This window comes from Passer montanus, unplaced genomic scaffold (genome assembly GCF_014805655.1).
Source record: "Passer montanus isolate IOZ18808 unplaced genomic scaffold, ASM1480565v1 scaffold7, whole genome shotgun sequence".
Taxonomy (NCBI): domain Eukaryota; kingdom Metazoa; phylum Chordata; class Aves; order Passeriformes; family Passeridae; genus Passer; species Passer montanus.
This window is the reverse complement of record NW_024372147.1, coordinates 7,505,386-7,527,135: the sequence shown is the minus strand read 5'-3', so window position 1 is coordinate 7,527,135 and position 21,750 is coordinate 7,505,386. Positions and strand designations below refer to the sequence as shown.

General features: G+C 34.8%; 1 protein-coding gene across 1 annotated transcript in view; it reads left to right on the top strand.

The window, feature by feature from the left end:
• Positions 1 to 21,750, top strand: part of CNTLN (centlein) — a 177,768-nt gene that overhangs the window by 72,143 nt on the left and 83,875 nt on the right. Inside the window, exons 10-13 of the mRNA XM_039730006.1 lie at positions 5,139 to 5,308; positions 11,681 to 11,739; positions 16,738 to 16,863; positions 19,568 to 19,679. Coding sequence (XP_039585940.1) covers positions 5,139 to 5,308; positions 11,681 to 11,739; positions 16,738 to 16,863; positions 19,568 to 19,679 — 467 coding nt within the window. The remainder of the gene's footprint in view (positions 1 to 5,138; positions 5,309 to 11,680; positions 11,740 to 16,737; positions 16,864 to 19,567; positions 19,680 to 21,750) is intronic.

The window sequence follows — 21,750 nt, the reverse complement described above, 5'->3', positions numbered from 1 at the left end:
CAGTTGTTCTGGTAATCTTGTACACCTGTTTTCTGGTCTGAGCTGTATGTCTAAACTCTGCTCTGTTTCTGAGACTTTAGCTTTTACTAAGCTGACTAGTTTGAAGCAGAGTTGAGCTTGCATCTTAGTCACAGAAAGACTGTCCAGGCTCTTTCTGTCCTCTCCTAGCCCAGAGTGATGGTATAGTGCAGTTGGTCTTAGCACAGCTTTGTGCTGAGAAAGCTGAGCACAAGCAGGCATAAGGACGTTACACATTAGGCTTTGTAATTAGTCCTGAAGCTCTTAGGTATCCATTCCTTCGGTACCTACTCTCTTTTGCCAGTGTAGAAAAGTCACGCAGAATAGAAATATAATGGAGCATAGCTGTATTTTTTCCATATTGTTTGTACTACTTTTAATAGGTGACAACAATGGTATTGATTCCCTTCTGTGAGTCCAGTGGATGTTTTCCCGTATACTACAGGTTTCTTACAAAGATGGTGCTTGTGCTTCAACTTGATTAATGCATCTAGAAAACAATAACCAGAGTCTCACTGTGAAAAGACTTGTAAGAGTAGTGAGATATCTGCTTGATAGATATAAATATTTTCTTGCTTGTATTTGTTGTTTAAAACATAAATTCAAGTTCTGACATTTATTTTGAATATATATTTTGCCTCTAAGGCACCACATTTCAGTATCACAGTAGACACATGATCTTTCGTAAAATAGTATGTGGTGTAAACTGATTTTGCTGTGTGAAAGAGGAAACTGTTAATCTGTGAAGCTTGTAATACAGTTGGACTCTAAGATGCTTAAATCTTAAAAAAACCTTATTTACTGCACTCAGCATGTAGATGGATAGACTGTGAAGAGAGTCACCATTATGTGTACACTGAAATGATTGTCTCATAAGAATTTTAGATTTAGACATAGGATTCAGAATAGACTGTAGGAAGTGAACTTCATGGATTTCTCTACTGAGTTACTTTGTGTGTTATTATTTCAGTTCATAATATGAAAGATGATAATTCTAAGGCAGAAGCTGTTGAAGAGCCTAGTGCTGCTTCTCAGACTGCAATTTTCTGTATTGCAGATTTCTGGTCTTTATTATGAAACTGGACTCCATCCTTCATACAGACCTCGGACATTGACTGATTTATGTAGTCTTGAAACTCACTATTCTGTTTTTTTTTTCCTTGATAGTGTTAAGATTTTAAAGTCATTATTCCATTATAGCCAAAATATTTGCCATTTTGGCCTTAGTATTTGTAATACTTCCCTTAGTTCTTAGATTACAGATTAGAGTTTAGATGTAAAAAATGAAAAGCCAAGAAAAGATCACATCTCTCTTTGAGGCTCTGATGGAATTGCATTTCACAGAATCATAGAATGGCCTGTCTTGGAAGGAACGTAAAGATCATCTAGTTTCACCCCTCTGTGTCCATGGGCAGGGACACCTCCCACTACAGCAGGTTGCTCAAAGCCCCATCCAACCTGGCTTTGAACACTGCTGGGGGTGGGGCATCCACAGGTTCTCTGGGCAACCTGTTCCAGTGCCTCAGCACCCTCACAGAAAAGAATTTCATCATAATATCTGATTCAAACCTCCCTCTTTCAGTTTGAAGTCATTGTCCCTTGTCCTGTCACTACATGCCCTTGTAAAAATGCCACTCTTTCTTCATGTGCTGGTCTTCGAACTCTGGTTTGCTGAGTGTATACAGAAGAAGTTGGTTGTTCTCATAGTAACCAAATCTTTTCACTAAATAATTTGGGTTTAATAATTTTTAATAATTTATTTTTTGCTCTTAATCCAAAGATACTTGACTACAGAAGCCTAGAAGTATTAAATTAAATTGACATGAATCCAAACCAAAACACAAGCGAGAGAAGTTTCACCCAGCTTTCTGTCTTGGAAAGATCTGCTTTCTTGTCTCAAAAGTTAATGTTTAACATTCTCTTATATTTGAATAAACAAAGTCTTTAGGCTAGGAAAATTAGAAGAATATTTATCAATTATTCAAAGATATGTTAAATTTAACAGAAAATGATGCCAAACTTCTTTTGAGCTGGAGTGCACTGATGAGCATTACTTTTGTTTTTAAATTTATTTCATCAAAAATTTCACAAGTATACTTAAAAAATTGAGCAGTTTTTGAGGATATTGTAGACCCAAATTCTATAGGTAAGTATGTTTTGGTAACAGCAATCTACTGAATATTTTAAGGCAAAAGCATAGGCATTTTGGAGGTGTTAGTTAAGATCTAAGACTTAATTTGTTGGATTTAGTTTTCCAATAAATATGTTTCTATAGCCATGTGGACAGAGACTGTAAGGGTTTTATTAGAAAATAAAGTAAATTTACCATAAATTTACAATAAAAATACGGTATTTTATTTAAAATGTGTATCACAGCATGGCAATTTCTAGGAATCTCTTTTGGAAGAAAAAAAGAATAGGAAAATAACCTCAAAGAAAATTAAAAATAATATTGTTCATATATTGGTCCTACTAAAGTCAATAGCAGAACCTGCATGACATGGAGGAGCAGGTTTTGATGTAGTCTGTGACTAATGCAGTGAACTTAAATGGAATTGTTTTAAAGTAATCAGTATTTCATTTTTTTAAACAAGAAAATAAAAAGTAGTGGTACAGTAAGAAGTTAATAATTAGCGAAATTTCTGTAATTCTTATGGCTTAAAAGCAGCAGGAGTTGGACTCGAGGATGTTAAAGGTCCTTTTAAAGTTAGATAATTCTATGAGCACTTAACAGGTGTAGACTTTTTAAAGTAACAATAATGTGAATTTAAATTGTTGTGACAGATTGAAGTTGTTGACTCTTTTTTGAGTTACTAATATAGTTCTAAAGCTTGTGTTTCACATGGAGCTCTTCTTTTACATGTAGCTGAGAAATCAGTAAGATGTGTGTGTCAAGTTGTTAGGTGTATTTCTCTTTTATAAAAAGAAAGAGTAAAGTTCAAGTAATAAAATCAATTCCAGACCCTGAGTATAACTACATTTTCCTTGTCTACTGACACTATTTCTGTCTTCTCAGTTTTATTGGAATTTTTTTTCGTTTTTGTATAGTGCTCAGGTTTTGTTCATACAAACATGAAGTCCAGCTTTCTTTAATGTATTCTTTTGATTGCATGGCTTGTCTACTCCTCATTTTCTTGGTTTTTTTTGTTTTTTTTTTCCCCATGTGTTAATGAGCTAATGGTTATAAGCAGGCATTTTACTGATCATAGGTGGTAATGACATCTGTTTGCATCCACATATGGCCTAAACTATGCAAAATGAAGAACAGAATGTATTTAAGGAACAGTCAGCAAAAGCACAGGCAACTTTTACTGTCTGACAAATTTCTTATACTTATTTCGTATACTGCTGTATGAAGAGTTGAGGTTTCTCTATAAAAAAGTGCTCTTTTAATTTATAATTTATTTGTTGAAATAATAAGTTTATCTTAGGCTTTATGAAAAGCATATTCTGTATCAATAAAATGGCTGTGCCCATTTGTCTGTTTCTGACAAATACCAAGCTTACTAAGGTGTATGCTTGATTGATTTTAATCAGCTTTGGACCACTTCACTTCTTGATTGGCATGAATTTGGAGATTTATTTACTTAACCTTTTTTTACACTGCTTTTTGTAACTTTTGTCAGTATACCTGACTTTTTTTTTATTTGGGGAATACCAGTATTTGAGATCACAGTGCCATGTGCAAATTGTTCCAAATTTTATCTTCTCTTCTGAAATGAGTATTTGTGTTAAGAATATGCGCAAACAGTTTCAATGTCAGGATCTTGTTAATAAGGGATAAAATAAAGCTTCTAGTTAGTCTTAAGAATGTGGATCAAGTTTGTTGATTGAAGAGTTTACTGCTTGCCAGCTGCTCATCATTGCTGTCAGAACACCACTGGCAATAGTTTCATGAGTTTCTTCTCATCAAGGCAGTCCAAGGTCAGCTCAAGCCACTTCCATTGACTTTTAAACTACCCATCCCTTTTAGATATGCAGTCAGTTAGGGAGGCTGTTTACATCATTTCTTCTCCAGCAACGGCACTGAGGTGTTAACCTCCAGCTATCTGGATGCATTGCCCGTGTGGGAATTATATCATCTTTGTCTGGCACAGTTGTTAGAAGATGAGTATCTGTCCCCAGCCCTATGGCACTGAGGATGAGGTTTGAGCTAAAGCATTTTACTTTGTGATTGCCATAAGGTGACTCAACAAGTATATTGCTGCTGCTTACACTAAGCAAAGAAATTTTGTGGTTGTTACAGAGGGGAGTGTGATCACACCAGGTGATGAAAACACAGCTGACAAGGAGTCAGTTGTCAAGCCATGGTAACGTGAGAGCTCTTGGACATGCATACATGAGCTTGATACTGCATATCGGGGATATAACTTACAGGAGCTGCTACCAGTGAAATGGTAATGTCCTCTCTGAAGAGGTTTGGTAGCTAGTGTAAGTTGATCAGTATGCAGCACCCTTGTATTGTGCCAAGGAATTGCTGCACATGGATTGATATCTAGGAAAGGTCCTGGAATTCAATGGTTTAACAAAATAAAGTACTAACCTTGAGCAACACTGTGAGCTAGAATATATTTTTTTCTTTATGTCTTCAGTTTGACCACAACACTCGTGCTGTCTAAGGAAGTTATGGCTATAAGTTGTAGATTTACAGTAAAAAAGCACTTTTCTGAAGCAGTTATTAACTAACAATATGTTTAGTTCCAGAATATGCAGTTAAGGTTTTTTTGTTAGGCCATTGATACTTGCAACTTGAAGTTCCACTAGAAACAAGTCCAGAAGGTGCAATATTTTGTCAAGAAATTGAATAGCATGTGACATACAAAATAGCGTCTAATAAGTAGAATAAGTTACTGCAGAAGAAATGTCTGTATAAAAAAACAGTTGTTAAGAATGTAAATTTAGATTTAAAAAATGTGGTGGTCAAAAAATGTTTCCATAATATTTTGAGATCTGGTTTTGATTATGGATTCATGAGTCATGTGAGAGCAGAATTGTTTGCAGCCTTTACATGTTTCCGTAATATTGTTAATATGTTTCTCTAGGCAGTTTTATGTAGATTGTGTGTTATGCATCTGATTTTTTTGTTACCAGTATGATATACCTGTACTATCATTTTCTAGGTATTGCAACAGCCTTTAAGTCTGCTAGAGACTATATTACTATGCAAGAATCAGAAATGGAGCTTTTACAGAAAAAATTGAAGGAAGTGGATCTTAACCTAGCAGAGCATAATTTGTACACTACAGATACACTGGAAAGCAGCAATATAAGGACTGGAAGAAAGCACAAGGTAGGGTACTTTTATTGTCTGGTGTATTTGTGTGTAAGTCAGGCTGGTGAAGCCAAACATTTTTGCTCAAGGGCCCAGATAATAATTTTAATATCTATTGACGCTGCTTATAATTCTGGAAGCTTGTTTGAATAGTTCCTGTGTTATCTGCCAAAGACTTGTTAAAATAGCTGTTGGGAGTAGAAGGTTTTACCTTATTAAATACTGAATAAGGGATTCTTAATTAAATGAACTATTTGCAGGATAAATTCTTTGTAGGTTTGCTAAAATGAATATTTATCAGATATTTTGTGATGTTTATTAGAATGACCATCTTTCACTGTAAGTGAAGTGAGAGAAATACAAATGGTTATTGTTATTATTATTATTATTTTTTGAATGAAAAATATTTTTTCCCAAATTCTTGACTTTTAGAGTGGAATATAGTGGTTTTTTTCTAGGAAGAATGACATCAATGTCCTTTGAAGTTTATACTTTCAGCTCTATAGAGTGCCAAATTGCCTCTTTCTTAGAATCTCACTCTTTGATTTAGGTATTAAATAAAAATAACAAAACCTATAAGCTATAGCAAATGCATGACATCTGTAAAAAATGCCATTATTTAAATAGATCTATTAAATTAGATGAAATCATGTTGCTTTTCATTGTGTTCAGACTCTTCCTCATCTATTTTTTATAGTGATTGTATGGAGTATGGGAAACTGTTAACAAGGTTTCAAAGGTGAATGTGATTCTGAGTGGTATAAATAATGTACAAGGGTGGACCATCATGTCCATTTAGTCTGAAATCTTGTAGTTTATCCGAATATGGTATCTCATAACATTTTCTTTAAAAAATGTATAGCTTGTTCTTTTTTAATGATCTATACTGTATGTTAGTTTTGGGAAAAGATACACTTTAGAACATTTCTTCAGGAGCATGTGGTGGGCATTTCTGTGAAAATGTGCTTAATAAAAAACAAAATGCTACACAGGCAGTACAGACTGAAGAACACAAGGTAAGAAACAGCCTGGCAAATGTGAAGGTTAGGAAGGAGGAGAGGAAGGAGTAGCTTCATGTGCTGGAAACAGTTATTTCTCTGCCGCCCAGGGAGAGGATCACTGTGGAGCAGATGTCAATAATACAGCTTGTGGAGGAGCCCAGAGCCAGTGGAAATTTGCTCATGGAAGCCACAGCTTGTGGAGGGGAGAAGATGCTGGGGCAGGTTCCTCTCTTACATGAACTGGTCTACACAGACCATGGAAGACCTGCTGTGGAATAGGTTTATCCTGAAGGACTCAGGCCTGTGAAGAGGCTGTGTGTGGGAGTAAGAGAAAAGTGTGAGGAGGAAAGAATGGCCCAGTGGGAGCTGTTAAGCATTGATTGTGAACCTTCTGCTTGCATGGCTCAGCAGATGTTAAAAGAGTCAGGAGCAATGGAATGAAGTTATGCCTGGGAAGCTGGGAGCTTCTTTTGGATACAGAAGATGGTGTTAATTTTTTTTTTTCTTTATTTCTTACAAGCTAAATATATTCTAAGTGACAATAACTGAAATAGATTTTCTTCATGTTGAGTCAGCCCATCATGCTGAGTGGTAAACACCCAAGCTTTATCATCCTGTTTTCTCCTGTCCAGTGGGGAAGGAAACTGGGAGACCAGTTGAGTGGGTGTTTGACCCTTTGCCAAGGTTAGCCCTCCACAGTGTCTTTCTCTGTTTCCTCAGGGGAAAGTAAATGAGATTGCTGTGTTCATCATGAACTGTGTCAAAATAAAGCAATTACACTGCCTTGAGTAAAATTAAATACAAATTTTAAAGCCTATTGTAGAAAATCTCTTCCTGTTTTGATATATAGGTCTGAGTCACGCTCTTTCAATAGTCAAAGCTGTTTGATATGTTCACTTTTTCACAGGAGCACACAAGTTTCTATTAAAACTTTGGGAACTCAATTGACAAGCTCCTTTGTACAAAGGCAACACAGTAAGTGAAATTGTGGAAATACTCTGGATTTTCTAAAATGGAGAAGGCAGTATTGCTGTGGTAGTGCTTTACCCTTTACCCTTTTCCTTTTCAGTGAAATATCTTCTCATTCCCTTGTTTTTCAGCCTTTTATGACAAAATCATTACTGTCAGAAGCCATTAGTGCATGATTTGACAGGAAGAGCATGTGGGATATTCAATGTTTGTTTTAAAAAGATGATCCTTTTGACTTTAGAAAGACTGTTGTGCTGCCCTTCATTCCTCCTTACGTACATTCCCAGGATACAAAAAAGAAATGAGCATGGAATCACTTCTGATCAGAATGACACTGCTTTAATGACTTACTGCTCTAAAATGGTTTCAAAGGCTTTGAAAGAAGGAATAGTTGGAAAGGTGTTGAAAAGAAGAGCATGGTACAAACAGAAATTTGGCACTACTGCAATAAATTGAGATGTATGGCCACATGACTGCATGCTTCCGGCTCTGTTTATATATGCAACAGCATAGATGCTTCTATAGCCTTGTGTTGGTTTCTTTGTGAGTTGCAGAAATCTACATCCCTTGCCTAGAGTTGTTCTGAGTAAAAGAAACAGCTTATTCTTTGAGAGGTGTTTAAAAGCTTTGTTAAATGTGGTTGTGATGTCCTGTTTCATGCTATTGTTAAGTGTGCATTTAGAGGCAGTTGTCACAATCATAATTCTGTTTATGTGAAAAGTGGTGTACCTGAATGCTGTTGAGTATGAAGACTTAGGAGTCAGTACTTGACCTTCCTAGAGCTCTTTTTGGAACTTAAACTTTGTGAGCAATAGATGATTTCTGTTAGCTGATTAAACTGCCATTCATGTGTCTGCTGGCTAATTCAATATGCTTTTGTGGTTTTCTTGTAGCTAAGCTTTTCCATGGTATGGTGCATGGGAGTTAGAATTGCCTTTTATTCATGTACATTCTGTATCATTCTTCTCAGTCTCTAGTGCCAGGATACTGAAAGATATGTGTTAACTTTGCAGTACTAGTAAAGTTCCTGTTGAAACATAGCAAATCAAGAATTTACCATTTTTCTTTCTATAAACCCCCACCTCTATCTGGTCAGTCTTGGGTTCAGTCTAAACTATGTTTCTGTTTCTTCAGTTGATAAAGACCTTAAGATTTCTGCCCACTGTCCTCAGAGCTGTATCTTGGCAGTCATTGATATCAAGCCTGTACAGAAAAAGTACTCCTAAGACATTACAGGAGGAGTTCTGACTTTCCTACTTTGGTTTGGGTTTTTTGGTTGGTGTTTTTGGGTTTTTTTTGGGTTTTTTTTGGTTTGTGTTTTTTTTGTTTTGTTTTGTTTTCTTTACTTTTTTTGGTTGGTTGTTTTGGGGGTTTGCTTGTTTGGCTTGTTTTGGCACTGTATTCAACACGAAACCCGTTGAATTCAAGAACGTGACTATTTTCAGTTTCATCCCATGGTGTCTTTCATTGTGCAGACAGGTAATAGAAAGTTGTCTAGAAATAGGCCTATTTTCTTTTTCTGCTTGTGTGTGTCTCCATTATCAGTTAATGTGTGTCTCATCCACTTACCTGCTATTTCTTTATGCTAAATCTTCTGTCACAAAGTTTCATATATATTATATACTAGAGACTCTGTTTATTTCTAGTTTTCTGCTATTTAGTTTAGTCTTCAGTAAAAATGTTTAGGGAACATTCAATGAAAAATATTCTGATCTGAATTCCTTTACTGACTTGGATTAACAATCTTCACTGATAAGATTGGAGGGGTTTTTTGCTCCTAAACATGCATAAAAATTTTGAAACATTACATTTTGAAACATTATATACATTTCAGTATATATTTAATAGAGGTACGTTAAAATTTTTCTGTAGAATTTGAGGACTGAATTAAAAATTTAATGTTTATATTTGACAGCAGCAAGAGCAGTAAAGTTTGCACTTGTGAGAAGATTTTTACAGATGCCTTCTTTCAAACTGAGTTTTGCAGCAGCCCCAGGCAATCCAATTATAGTGTATTTTACACAGTCTCCTTTGTCTTGATAGAACTCTTTACCTCCTTAGCAAAGATTGAGCGCAAACTACCTATGTGCCACTGAAAAGCCCAGATCCAGCACCCTTTCTCCACAGACCTTTAGTCTGATCACTAAAAGGGTGAAAGTAATAGAATGTTCTTAATACATATCACCAATCCCATCCACAGTCACAGGGAATCATTTCAGTATCCATAAGTAGCTAAAGTTTTATCATTTTTTTCATATTCCTTGGCTCTGGCACATTCCCAAATAACTCTGTATGTGTGTGTAATATATATATGTATCTATACACATATATATAAAAAGTCTCAGGTACTCATTGTATCTGATCAGCTGTGACTAGACTAGCAAGACAGTGAATTTTCTTTTTCTGTATTTTTCTTCTCTTTTCTCTGTTCCTTCTCAGGTTATCTCTGCCTATTAATTCTTAAAAGTCTGGTGCTGGTTGGTCCACTCCTTGTCCACTCCTTTTCCTTTGTTGTCCTGCACTTCGGCAGCCAGCCGAGTGCTTTGACCTTCTACTTCTGACTTCAGAGAACCTGTGTATATTCCAAATTTTCTCTATAACAGGATAAAGTTTACCTAGAAAATAATTATTGAAAAATAATGCATAGTACAGTCATACATATACTATGACTGTATATAATGATTGACGAATGTAGAAGGTAGGTTGGGTTTTGGTTGCTTTTTTTTTAAAGCTCTTCATTTTATTTACAAAATCTAGGACTTTGAAGATGATTATATTTTTTGTATTTGGATTTTAATGCACTAAAATTCTTTCCAGATGTTAGTTCTGGTTCGGTTTTGGTGGTTGGTGTTTTGTTGGTTTTTTTTTGTTTTTTTTTTTGTTTTTTTGGGGTTTTTTTTTGTTGTTTTTGTTTGTTTGTTTGTTTGTTTTGTTTTGGTTGTTTTTTTTTTGGTTTTTTTTTTAGGGGGGAGTGCGGTGTGTGGGTGTTTGGTTTGGTTTATTCTTGGGGTTCTTTGGTTTTGAATTGTTTTGGTTTTTGGGTTGTTATGCTTTTTTGGTTTGGTGTTGTTTTTTTTTGTTTTGTTTGGATTGGTTTTGATTTTGGTTGGGGTTTTTTATGAGGGTAACACTTTTTCTAAAAAAAATTTTGCTTGATTGTTTGTTGAACTTTCTCATGTCTCTTTCGGGTATCTGTCATAAGTAAAAGAATCCTGAAATCAAATGACAAAACCATATTGGAAATATTTACATTAATAAATATAAATATAAATATAAATATAAATATAAATATAAATATAAATATAAATATAAATATAAATATAAATATAAATATAAATATAAATATGAGATGCTGCAGTTCTCTGGTATTTTGTGATACTTTTTTTTTCTTCTTTTTAGAAATCCATATTATTTAAAATGAAAATGGTATATGATGTCTTATAAATATTTCATGCTGCAAGATAGTGGTCAAAGATAAAAATATAAGTTGCTAATTAAGATACTCTTCAAGATTAAATTAATTTAATGGACTAGTGAAATATTGATATCTACAGTATTGAAGAAGAATTTATCCCTTTTATTATATATCAGTGTTTTCCCAGATAAAGTGGCATAATGCAACAAGAATAACCACAATTTACCTTAAGTTTCTGTTTGACTTTATGTGTTGGCACAACTGTATTTTGTCTGATTGGCATTAAGTGTGTGTTGGTATTTCACTGTTCTTAACCAAAGTTATTCCAAAAATCTGAAAGTATAATTTTATGAGGCCTTTCTTTCTCTGCCATAAGGACATATGACATAGGGTGAACAAGAAAGCTGCCCAGTTTAAGTGTTACTTTCACATACTCTTTCTCCAGATTGCTGTATGAAGCTGTACATAATATAAACACATATTCTTGTCTCTAGTTAGTCACATTATAGTTAATGACCATATGGTCATTATGGTATAAGATCTACTGTCTGTTGTATTTATATTCCTCAAGCATATTGTTCCTTCAACTTCACAGTGTGTTAAACTATTTCAAAGGGAAAAAAATCCTTTCCCTCTTGTTTCTGGTTGTCCTATCAAGTGTAACCTTGGACCCTTATAGAGCAATTAGACCAGCCTCTATCCCCTCCTTTGTAATGAGGTTTCTTGCATTTCTGAGTCTATAACCCTTTAGTCTTCCCTAATGGGACATCATTATTCTGAAAGAAACAATGTAAATGTAAATGAATATTCTCATTAACGAGTCACAGAGAAACCTTTAGTGGTAGCGCTGTGGTAATTCTGCTTGTTATTTCTCTGGTATTCCATGCAGATTTTTTTTTTTATAATTCATTATTAGTATTCAAAATTACTTCTTCTTTAATTCTGCATGTCTTTCATAATCCGGTGTTCCAACTAGTTCAACCATGTCCTTGTTTTATTCTCCAGGAACCACCTGTGAAATGTTCAAGGTCTCTGTCCCCAAAGAGCTCTTTTAGAGAGTCAGAGGAACTAAAGCTTAAAATAGCTGAGAGGAAGATTGAAAACTTAGAGAAGACATTACAGCTAAAGGTGAACATTAAATAAAAATAAATAAAAAGCCTGCTAGCTATAAGCTTGCATAGATAAAGATATACCAAAACAAACAGACATTTTAAAAATTAAAAATACACATACTTTTATGGACTGTAATCTCTTTGCATCAGAGTACTCTCCATTAGTTTACCTTTTTGCTTTACAGCGTGAGTAATCTTGTAGTCCTGTGGAAGCTTAATTGAGCTGTCATCAATAACACACACTTGTTAAATACATTTTCAACGTTTGTGTTTGAGTATATATATTCTGAGAAATTAATGTGTTCATATGAAGCAAATTAGAAAGTAGAAGCACTGAAAGTACAAAGACTACTTTTCTGTACAATAAAGCCACACTTTAAAATGCTGAAGTCAGTAACTTAAAAAAGTTTGACCCCTGGAAACTGTTTAAGTTATGGTTCAGTTAGTTGCTGGTCTGAAAGATCCTGGCCTAAAAGATGTTTAAAAAAACAACAATCCTGCTTTGTAGAAATTCTTAATTGAGCTTGTTTCACAATTGCTCATTTTGTCCCTGTTTCACATATTTTTGTAGCTGTGTTTTTGTTGGTTTGGTATTTTGCTACAGACATACAGTAACTGTTGAACAAACTGTTGGTTTAAAATTGCACCTCTGAACACAAAATGCAAACCCTGAGTCATATTTTCTTAAACACTTAAAAATCATCCTCTTCTTTCCTCTCCTCCCTTTCCTCCCTCACCTTCTCTTTTTTGTGTTGCTTATCGTTGTTCAGTTATGGAATTTGAAGGGTATTTTCAAGTATGTGTCGCCTAAAGGAGAATTGGTTGTATTGAACGTCTTGTGATAAAAGTTCTATAAGTGAAAAAATTTGGAAGTTCTACCAACCATAGTGATAAGTTAATTTTAGAAAAACTGTAAGTGGGAAGTATATTTCAGCAAAATGCCACAGTTCATCCATCTGTATACTTGGGAGAATTTAAAGTATTGTCTTAACATATGTAGAGTATATGAACAGGAGAGGTTATTTAGACTTCAGATTCAGTCTCCAGGTTGTCTTGTTCCTGGGAGACAGAATATTAATTTGTTTTGTTTTTTCTCTCTGTTGAGAATTCTATGGTATGTACCACCAGCTAAACCTGAGAAACTGGCCTTTGGGAGGCTTCCTGTCCATTACTCTTACTTGGCCTGCCTGACGCTGATGTTGCAGATTATTCTGGAACTGTAGGCTGCAGCTGTTCTGTTCTTGGAAGCAAAACACACTTCAGTGTCTATGGCTATTGCCTTAAATGATAGAGAGCTACACATTTCTTCTGGAAGGAGGAGTGAAGGAAAGCAGATGCAGAAGAGAAACAACTGTCTGTGAATAACCTCATATAATAATTTGTACCATTCACCATAGTGCCTTTGCTTATCTTCTATTTAAAGTATAAATTAAAAATTTGTGCAGCTTTATGATGTTACAGGCATGGTATCTCTATCACAGACATCCATGATGTCTTTAAGGGCTAAAACTCCCCTTGAAAGTGAACACATTAACTTCTTGCATTTACTCTTGAAAATCTACATGGCTTGTTTTGCAGAATGCTTTACTGGGTTGAAAAGAAGCTGTAGAGGCCCAGGCCATCATAATTAACACTGTTGTGGCACTACATTCATATTTCAATGAGGCTACTGTTGGCATGACAGTGAACTAAGCAGTCATAAAGTTAATATCAGAACATTTCTGTTGCTATTCTGTGATTTCTTAATGCTAGCCTTCTCTCAGGCATTGTTTCCAGTACTGAAAAATGGATTTGACCCACATTTTCAGAACTGGTCCTTCATTACTGCCTCTTCAAACAAACTGTTGTTAATATGATTACTTGAAATTTTCTTGCTCAGAAAAATGGTTGCTCTGTCAATACACACACACTAATAATGTCTAGAACATGAAATGGTGACTTTATACATTAGTACTTTCAAAAAATTGGTAACATTAAAAAAAATAAAAAAGAACAGGTCTATTTTTGGGGTTTTCAGGAATGCCCCTGCCCCAGTCGGTATTGCAAAGGAGCGGAAAAGGTCAACCATTCACAGGTTTTTCCAGTTCTCGCAGCTGACTCATTTCTTAACAAGAAAAGTTCACTCTTAGTATCTTCATTGCTTCATCCATAAATGGGATGATCATTTAAATTCAGAGTTTTTACACAGAATTGGCTTTGTTTCTGGGCATACTAAAAAGTAACAGAGCATGTCTGATTGCACCCTTGGTTATGGAAGAGAACATCTAAATAAATAAGAGGGGGTTTTTTGCTTTTAAATAACCAATTATTAAGCTGCTATTTGGATTGGTCCAAAGCATATGTACTTCAATCTGCTATGGGTCTTTAAGAAGTGGGTAAGAGTTTGATTGTTGAGAAGTAGGTATTTGATACAAACAAAGAGTACATTGATCTTCTCCTGTATTGCTTCTAGAGCTGTGATCGCTGATGTAACCTAGGGGAGATAATCCTGGCTTTAACTGGAAAGGTCTCAAAACCAAGAGGAGCTTCTCCTTCTGAGTTTTCTCATCCTTTTTAGGTTCTAAAATTTTTGGAGGTAAATAAAACTAGAATGTGCACACCAGTCTTTAGGGCCACCTTAATACTGGTTTGTGTCAGCAAGACCACACTCACGTTTACCTCTTATTTCATACACAGTCCTACTCCATGTATAGTGTTCAAATACTGAAAATGGATGAACATTGCATCATATCCACATAACTGTGTTGGAAAAAACTATTTTTCTAACTATTAGGGGCCTCAGATCTTGTAAGCCTAAGCACAGTCAAATAATTGAATCAGTGTAATTTTTAAAATTTCCTTTTTACTGTAATAGAAGGCCAACTTCAATAACAATTTGAATTAGTGATTAGAATCTTTTGACTTGTCTGAGCAGCCTGCAAAAAGGAAAAAAGGCATAGGCAGTTCAATCTGCTTTTCCTCCTGCAGACTGAACTTTGTGTTACTGTTATTCATTATTGCATGGGAAGTACTATGGATGACAGTGGGCAGCTGGAGAATAATCTGGAAGTCCAGCACTGCTAGAGATGGTTGCTCTGTCCCATGTCTATGAATATATACAAAACTGTGTGTGAGACAGTTTATTTATGAAATATAACATAATTCAGACAGAGATTAATGTAACAAATTATGGAAATTCCAGTAAATATTTTAAGTCCTGAAGTGCTTAATTCAATAGAGAGATTAATTAGGGCAGTTAAGTGCCTAATTTCTATTTCTGCAAGGGCAGAACTGATAAGGGAAGGCAATAACTGTAACAGAATGGATAATAGAACAGGTAAGTAATAATGAAAAATGCAAATTCATAAATAGGAAAGGCCAAATTCTACAGTTGGCTGCATCTCTGAAAGGGCATTTACACTAATAAGCTTCTGAGGATTTATATTGAAGACATTATTTTCTAGTACCCTGCCAGACTTGACCAGTTTTTGCTAGCAGTATCAAACAATCTCAGAACAGTTGTTTCATGAACTTCTCTTGAAATCACAATATCTGTAATTGTATTCTTGTGAAAATTTTCTCTTGCAAAGCTTGGTAATGGTCTCTATGTTCTTAGTCTAAGATTTATATTGCTCTTTATGTGATTGTTTTTAATATCATTGTAGTATTTACATGAGTCACTTAAAACCAGTTAAAAGTACTTTTTTAGCAATTCAAAATTTATAAATGTATTTGATTTAGAGGTTGTTTCAGGAAAAGGAAACCTACCACCTCCACTTTGGTAAAGTATGTAGTGGTAGAACTTTGGACTTGATTGTGTTCCTACATATTTTTTGTTTCCTGAGTCACTTCCAGACACCTACTGAAATTTTGTATATAGTACCATTTGAAGCTTTAGGTGGTATCTTTCAACTTTGTGCATCATGAAAGCGGGGCTACATTTGATAAGCCAAGCTTAGTATAGGTACTTTGTAGTTATGAATACTCTGGAAACCCTTGCCATGTTTTTATAGTGGGATTCAATTTTTATTGTAGCAGCTCTGACTGTTGGTATGTCTAATTTATTGATTAATGCTGAAAAGTCCTCCTAACATATAAGCAGTGTAAATAAGGTATTCCAATTTATTTAGTTCTGTAGTTGCTCTACAAGCAGAGCTCCCATTGAACTGAAAACAAAGTTCTGACTGCAGATTTTGCTACAGCATAATGAATTCTTTGCTGGTGAATTCTTTACTAGTGTATGCCAGAGTTTGACTTGCATTTTAGTGTGAAATGTTTCTTCTTAGTGTTTTTTTTTTTTTCCAGAGAGCTGTATTGTCATTTAGGAAAGTCTGGTTTTAAGCTTACATGATGTTATCCTGTAATATAAATCAAGGTGTATTTTACTTTTTGTTCTGTACATTTTTTGTATGGTTTTGATTATATAAAAGATATTTTAAAAATTGTTTTTATTTCTTATTTGCTGCATTACTAGAGGACAAAGTCTGGATGTTGCAGTTTTATATATATTTACAGAAACAACTTACTATGTAAGGAAATCATGAAACCATTTAAATGTAAGGTTTTTTCATGTGGCCAGTATTTCCCTTGAAAATACATAGATCAGTTTTCCATTGGGAAAAAAAGGAAAGAAACTAGTTTGAATGAAAAAACAGTGCCAACAATCTTTTTTCAGCGTATGTGTTTTAAAATGTATTAGGCTTATGCATTCACCACATAAAAGCTGGCATTTTGGTAGTAAATTCTTAAAACTTTCAGCAGCGTGAAAATAATATTTAAGTGAATTGCAAAATCAGCTGAATTTTCCAAAGTAGTAATAAGAAAACTTTGACTTCAAGGACTGTGAGTCCTGATTTTTCTATTTAGATTTCTGAGTCTCATAGTAGTTGCTGAAAGAGAACCTTTGTTTCATGTGATCTGTGTAACATTCTTATATTTTGTCCAACTCTGATTTTGTTTTTCTGGTTTCATAGAGTCTCAAGAATCTTATGAGCTAAGAGCAGCCTATGGAAAACATGAAGAAAGGCTGCAGATGTTACAGCCCAACTACAGAGTGCTAAAAGAGCAATTAAAGCAGTGGGAAGAGGGCAATAGCAGGTAAGTTACATAGCTCATTAAAACATTTTCCTTAGACATGAAATCTGAACAGAAGTATTACATAGTTATTCAAAAGAGAATGTGATTTGAAGGAAGAAGCTACTGTGTGGTGATCAAGACTATCCTTTGTTACAGCAGAATACACAGCTTAACCCACGTGAGAAAAATTCTAGTTGAAGCCAAGAGGAAATATATTCAGCTGACACCTTGACTTATTTTATTGAGAGCCTGAGTACTGGACAAAGGTCAGCTAGGACTGCTTACTTATTTTGTCTAATTCCTCACTCATTTGTTTTGTTGACTGTATGTTTTTAATTTTCTGTAACACAGCAGTTGCTCATTATGTTTCAAATAGTTTTTAGAAATAGTTTTATTCATTAAAATATGGAAATAATACCCTCTCTAACATTTAGGGATTCATATATTAACTGAGGCTAAAATCTCCTTCCTTCTAGGAGAAAAGTAAAATAATATGTGCATGAAAGCAGGGTGTTTTCATCTGTTAAATTTTTTTAAAATAAATTATTTCTGATAATTTTACAAAAAATGCAGTAATATATCTTCATTAATGGAAAGAGGAAAGACTTTACCACATAAAATTTGCATAATGAACATTCTGTATATCATTGTCCCTTAGGCTCTATACAGAACAGTGAAAATTTTATGCAGAAATTCTTCTTTTTTTAAGTCCTTAGCAGACAGATATTTTGGTAAACAGCTGCAATTGGAGGAATGAAAGCATTTCTTAGCAGTTCAGTTATCAAGCACTGCTGTTTTTCAGGACTTGTTTCAAGAAAGTAATTTCCTTGTGGTTTTAGCAGGGCTTTAGCATGCACCTAACAGCTCAGTAAACACTTGTGTGTTTTACTAAAAATAATTATTTTTGCAATTAGAACAATACTGACTAATCTTGACCTTAACTTTATCTCTCTCTGAAGAAAAAGAGAGTCACAGAAAATGCTGCAAAACTGGTAGCTATTCAGAGTCTGGGGTGACATAAAGCATCCTTCTGTGAATGATAAACTGTTCTTTACATATAAGTAATGCTACAGCCTATCTTAGTAGATTTGCATTGCTTTGAAATACTAGCATTTATGTAGGAACGGTTTGTCTTTAAAAAAGGGGAAAAAAAGGAGTGGATGGAAACAATAGTGAAGTACAACATTTTTTGAAATACCTAAGCATAAAGGCAAATATATTTGAGTAAATTATAATTAAAAGGTTTTGGGGTTTTTTTAGGAAAAATGTGGAATTTTTTTTCTTTTAGTTCATTGTTTTAAATTTAGTGCAATCTGGAAGTGACTTAAGGATGATAGTTACTAAATTCAATGAAATTATTTAATTCTGTGTCTAATACCTACACAGGCTTTCATATCCACTGAGAGTCCAAGGCTAACAAGATAAAAAAAAAATGAACTAGATAAAGACATTAAAATCTTAAACTTGATATACAGTGAAGCACTGGGTGTTCTGGTTCTGATAGTTAAAACAATTTAAAAGAAAAGGGAGAGACAAAACTGACTTCTGTTTAAAGTAAATGAGATGAGCTTGTGTTATAATGAATGTATTTAGCAAGAATATAATTCTCAGTCTTCACTTAGTCATCTAATTTTTTCATCTCTGTTTAAGATGAGATGAAAATAACAGGGTTTCAATAATCTTTGTTACCAGGTTAGATTTGTATGAAGCCACATTAAAGGAGGTTTGGTTTTCATTTTTAATACTCTTAAACAAAGGAAAGTAGATAAGACACAAATAAAAGCAGTCTGTAACAATAAGACTCTGTTATTTTGGTATCTCAAAAAGCTGTATAGTGCTGCTATAATGTAAATTGTGCATTAAGAACTCAGTATCAGGTGCTTATGTGGCATTTCTGAACCTTTTTAAGTGATGGAGGACCCCATTCTCCATATTCTTCATAGATTAATATCTGTTATTGAGATGGCAGCTGATGGGACCTAATCCACCTGTCAGTGTACATACCACTTGCACTGATGTACGTGACTGCAAAGATGATGGGGGCCTTAGGAGGTTACCACATTGTCTGAGAGTTTATTTCTATGCCCAGTAGGAATTTGGATTGCAGAGTTTAAATTGATTACATAAAGGATTTTTTAATGCAATTTTTATCTTTGACAGAATTAAAATACCTAAAAATATTTTAAGGACAGAAAAACAGTTAAATATTTTAATTTTATTTTTCTGTGCTTCTAAAGTCAGTATGTTTTTTCTTAATATATCATCTTGTCCATAGATAGTTAATTCCTTTATTAAACTGTGGAACAACAGTGTGATTTCGAGTGGGCATTAGTTGCAACTTCCAGATTGGCTTGCTGGGTTGTTAGGGGAGCTGATGACTCTCCCTTAATTTTCAAGAGATTATGTGATAATTTTTACAACTTCTTTCTCATATCAGTATTTAAAGTAATGTTGTCGGAACATGGGTGACACTATTCTGCTGCGTCACCTGGGAGACTTGGTGTCATACCAGCACAATATCTGTCTGAAACGATGTAATTGAACTTCTCTTTATTACCAGAGCTAGGATTTCATGCCTCAGAATGTATGCTTCATACAAAATTCAGATTCAATGGATGCTGTACTTGAAAATCTGTACTTTCTGAGAGCAGGGGTGCTTTTATTCTGGTTCTCTTAAAACATTTAGATATTTGAAAACAAACAACCTTATTTAACTCATAGACAGCCTTGAAAATAGTAAAAGCAGATACCAGCATACAGGCTCCTGTCAGCTTTGTCAAGAGGATCCTGATGTGATGTGGGATGAACTGGCTTTTTTCAAAAGGGAGTACAAAAAAGCTGCTGATTGAGAAGTGACTTTGTTTCTTAAATGGTGTTTAAGTAAGGAAACATATTAGTTTTTTTTCTGAAGTGCTTCACAGCCATACAAGAGGAATTCCGTGCAAAATTCCATTATAAAAACATCTACCAAAAGCAGAAAAGGAAAACATCAGCTCTTTTTTTTTTCTTACTTCTCTCTCCCCCTTAAATCAGTGACAAGTTACAAGTTTGCTAGCACTAACAGAAACTGTATTCCATGATCTAGGGATTGTGTTAATTAATGTGGCTCTCATCTGTTGGAGGTGTCGCTCTTCATTAGCCTGTATTTTACACACTGCCATGCTTCATTTTTGGAATGAGGTGGTGAGGGGATAACCTAGCCAGCCATCCTTGTTTGATCTCTGTGATACATACGCAATGCAGAATGCCTCAGCTCTCTTGGTTCCCTGCCCTGTCCTGCTAATCCCAGCTGAGCTCATTATGGTGTAGCCTTGCTGCTACTCCTGGAGCCAGAGCTGTCCAAGCTAATTACTGGTAGCAGCAGAGCTGCCTGTTAAGGGTCTGGTGTGGATCTGCTAACATGGTCCTTGGTAGTGACCTGCAGAAAGCACGAGGGAGTTGCTCTCTTTCTTGCTGTGCACAGCCTGTCCTTTGGGTTTAGTGCTGATCCCTTCACACAGCTCTTTCAGCTGTAGTAAGTGTAAAACTTGGTGAAGGAAACTCTTACTTTAGAAAACATACAGTTTGCTGCTTTGATCTCATAATTCATAGGCTATTACACTCAGCCAGGCAAAGTAAAAAAATGTCCTTTTATACTAGACAAAAGGAAGTTAGTATGGTATAATTAGCCCTTTGCTGTGATTTAACACTTTCTGTAAGTGACTATGATTTTTTGTTTTAATTTAAGAATCAAGACATCATAGAAAGTTTTATTCTGACTTTGTTTTTGTCAGCATTAAAAAAAATGTGTTTTCCCAATGGATCACAATGTAAGCCCATTTTGTGGCAATACCATGAAGACTGCTATCACAGAATTTCAACAGCAGCAAATTGTTTTGTTCTGTGTAAGTCCTTGTGTTGACCATAATCTCCATTGGTGTATTATAGGCAATGTTGCCAGTAGCTGTGTTACATGTGTTCTTATATCTGCCAGTTAAAATTGCATGCCTGTTCTTCTCACTTCATTGTCACCTCTTTTTTGCTGTTTGAAGCTATAACAACAAATTATCATGTGCAATTATTTTGTGGGTTTGCATTTTTTATTTTTATGTAGGAAAGAACACTTTCTTGCCATGCATGTAATTGCATACATGTAAGTCCCCTTCCATCACTAGTGAATGCATTCACCACAGGCAATAGTAACTCAAGAGCAATTACATAGGCATCTTTTTTCACACAAAGCCATGCTTATATATTGTGCATATCCAACATGAAAGTTGGACTGCTTTTCTAGACTTCTTGTGCAGTCATATTTTTATGGGAGCACCCTTATTTCTTATATGTTGCAGATGATTGACCTTGACTAGACTGTGGTAAGGTGTCATGAGCAGACAGTTGAGCACTTTAAGATACAGGATTTATAAGACAAAATGGATTCATAAAAGTCTGCATAGTAAGGATTTAGTAAGAAGCCAGTGCAGCATTGTGTTCATTAGGTGAACTCCTTGTGTGGATTTAGGTGCTGTTTGTTCCTTGTGGGCAATGTCACTTACTGTTAGTTGAAGTAAGGAAGAAATGAATGCGTAATTGCGGGGTTTATGTCCGTTTCTAATAGTGACAGTCTTTAATTTATTGAAGGAAGTCACCATCTCAGGATTTCAGCTCATTTTCTTAAGAAAGTCAATACTAAATTTGTTGTACTTTTGAGATATGTGGATAGAGCTTCTGTATCCTGCTTCTATTGTTTTTTAAGTTCTGTGGATAAAGGACGTGATCTATGGAGTTGGACCAGTTACTTATATGCTTAATGTTACAGGCAGTGTGAGTAAATCAGGTTAGCCCATAGCTTTTGTGAATGTACTCTAGCTGGATAGAGCCTACTGATTGTTATCTTAGGTTGATGTAGACCATACATAAACCAAAACCAAT